The 2230-nt window shown below is 36.8% G+C and overlaps 1 protein-coding gene across 1 annotated transcript in view; it reads right to left on the bottom strand.

Moving 5' to 3' along the window:
* Positions 1-341: 341 nt before the first annotated feature.
* Positions 342-2230, bottom strand: part of LOC119633686 (2-phosphoxylose phosphatase 1) — a 3618-nt gene continuing 1729 nt past the window's right edge. Inside the window, exon 4 of the mRNA XM_038027366.1 lies at positions 342-1649. Within this exon, the coding sequence (XP_037883294.1) occupies positions 500-1649 (1150 nt within the window). The 3' untranslated portion in view covers positions 342-499. The remainder of the gene's footprint in view (positions 1650-2230) is intronic.

Raw genomic sequence — 2230 nt, 5'->3', positions numbered from 1 at the left:
TCGCCAAGTTGTCATGATGCCGATTGCTCCAAATTAATTTAGAATTCTCAACCGATTGTTATATTATTATTATATTAAATGGTTTAACATGGGCAGTGAATATTGAGGCATTCGATTGTGACCGAATATAACCTTAGTTGTCTGTTCTTTTTTTCTTTTTCTTTTTTGTTTAACTACTTATCACAGTTTGGATACAAAGTGTACAGAAAACATTCTAGCATATGACCCAAAAAAGGCATATCATTATAGGCTTCTCTCAGCCCGCTCTCGCGGACTCGATTTAGCTTAAAAAGCATTCGATAAAGTATGGTATCTCACGTAACACCAATCAACGTCTTGACTTTTTTTTTTGTGCTAAAATGATTTATAAAAATTCGCAGATATGTTTAAGATCATTGGAGCCTCAAAATATGATCGAACTTTTAACGCTTATCATTGTTTCACATTGCATTTAGTAAAGTATTTTTTAGGTTATCGAAATTTTGCTCTCATCTTGCTGTTACATGCACGCATCTTTGAAATTTGTAGCATTCAATGGAGCAAAATAGTCTTCGTGTAAAAATCGAATAATATTTTCGATTGGACAGAGATCCGCTTTATTGCCACGAGAGTCTCTCGTGACTCTCAGACTCTTGCCGCCCTCGCAGAAATCTATTTGCTGCGTAACATCGTGACCGTTATAAACAACACGAAAATAATAATCGGTATGCGTATCGCTTCTGTAAACCTCTATGGTCAAGCGAGCAGCGTAAGCAATGAAAGTGTTATCGGTTCGAATACCAAATGCCGCAGTAAGATATTGCAAAGTCCAATCATGTCCCGCATAAAGTACAAATTTGGTGCGATCACCAGAAATCATCCGCAGCATATAACTAACTATGTGACGTATCATGCCATAAGCACGTAGTAAACCAATCCGTTTATAATTGAGATGACGAGCTTCTTGGATCGATTGTAATGTTACAAAAGACATTAAGGCCGCCACTTGGGAACTTTCAATGCAACCAGTGGTCGAAGCTGTCGTAGTATCGTGATCTCTATTCATCTCTATATCCAACGCGTTAGAAGCAATGCCCAAATCGTCTTGATCGATATTGATTACCTCATTTAATTCAAAATCATTAGCTTTCGTACTTGCTGCACTATTATCGGTTATATTTAAATCACGACATGGCCAAGGAGAATCATGACACATAATAGTTAGTATAGCGTCAACCACTTCATTTGCGTCCGTAATACCATTAGGCGTATATTGCAGAAGATTACTGCCAATCCATTGCATAACGTTTGTAATTGCAGTTTGCTTAAGTAATTGTTGTTTTTGCATTTTCATTAACAATTTCCGTAAAGCGTCTGCTTGAGGGCAGGCGCAATCACTAAAACAAAATGCTATACTATGGGATTCTTTAACATTAAGGGCCAACCACTTCTCGGTTGGCAAAAAAGTGTACAGAAAAGCTAAAGCCGATTGAAAAGTTCGCCGCACCCGTGTGGTGTATACAACCACTTCATCGGAATTAAGTAACTGAGAATAAGGCGTTGAGTTTGGTGGATTTCTGCCCAATTGTGACTGCTTCAACCATAGACCCAAAGGATGGGCATATATGTGATGAAGTATTTCGCCAACATGCAACAATTGAGCGATGCCCCTATTAACGAAGTAAAACGCATCTGATTAAATTTTCTTCTTATGCTTTTTAAGCTCTACAGTACTTGCAGTACAACAAGAAGAACTTGAGACAGAAACAACTTTTATTATACCAATGGATTCACAATCACTTTGTCTATCCGTCTATCTGCCTGTCTGCCTATTAGTCTTATTTCCTTGTGTTCAGCTTACAACTCGCAATTTTTGAGCTATTTTGATGAACATCGGCACACACTGACGTGTTTTGACCCAAAAAGGAAAGCTATCGGATCAAACCACTTTTTCGATCACCTCGCCCGTAAGACAAGATTTTGAAAGCCGATAATATGAATAATATGAACACCTGTAGGATGAGCTATGGGCTGCTTTAGTGTTTTTTTTGGTTCCAACCATATCCAAGCACAATTAAAAAATTAGTTAGCTACAAATACTACGCACGTGATTTTTATGAACCATAGATTAACTGTCAACTAATCTTAATCAATAAAAGCTTTTTAGCATTTTAACTAAAGTTTTATGGTATTTTAGATATAAGTCGTAAGTGATTTATTAGAGATTTTCAATTAATTTCAAACTTTTTTT

The sequence above is a fragment of the Glossina fuscipes genome, unplaced genomic scaffold (assembly GCF_014805625.2).
Source record: "Glossina fuscipes isolate IAEA_lab_2018 unplaced genomic scaffold, Yale_Gfus_2 2, whole genome shotgun sequence".
Classification (NCBI taxonomy): domain Eukaryota; kingdom Metazoa; phylum Arthropoda; class Insecta; order Diptera; family Glossinidae; genus Glossina; species Glossina fuscipes.
This window is presented reverse-complemented; position numbering and strand designations above follow the sequence as displayed.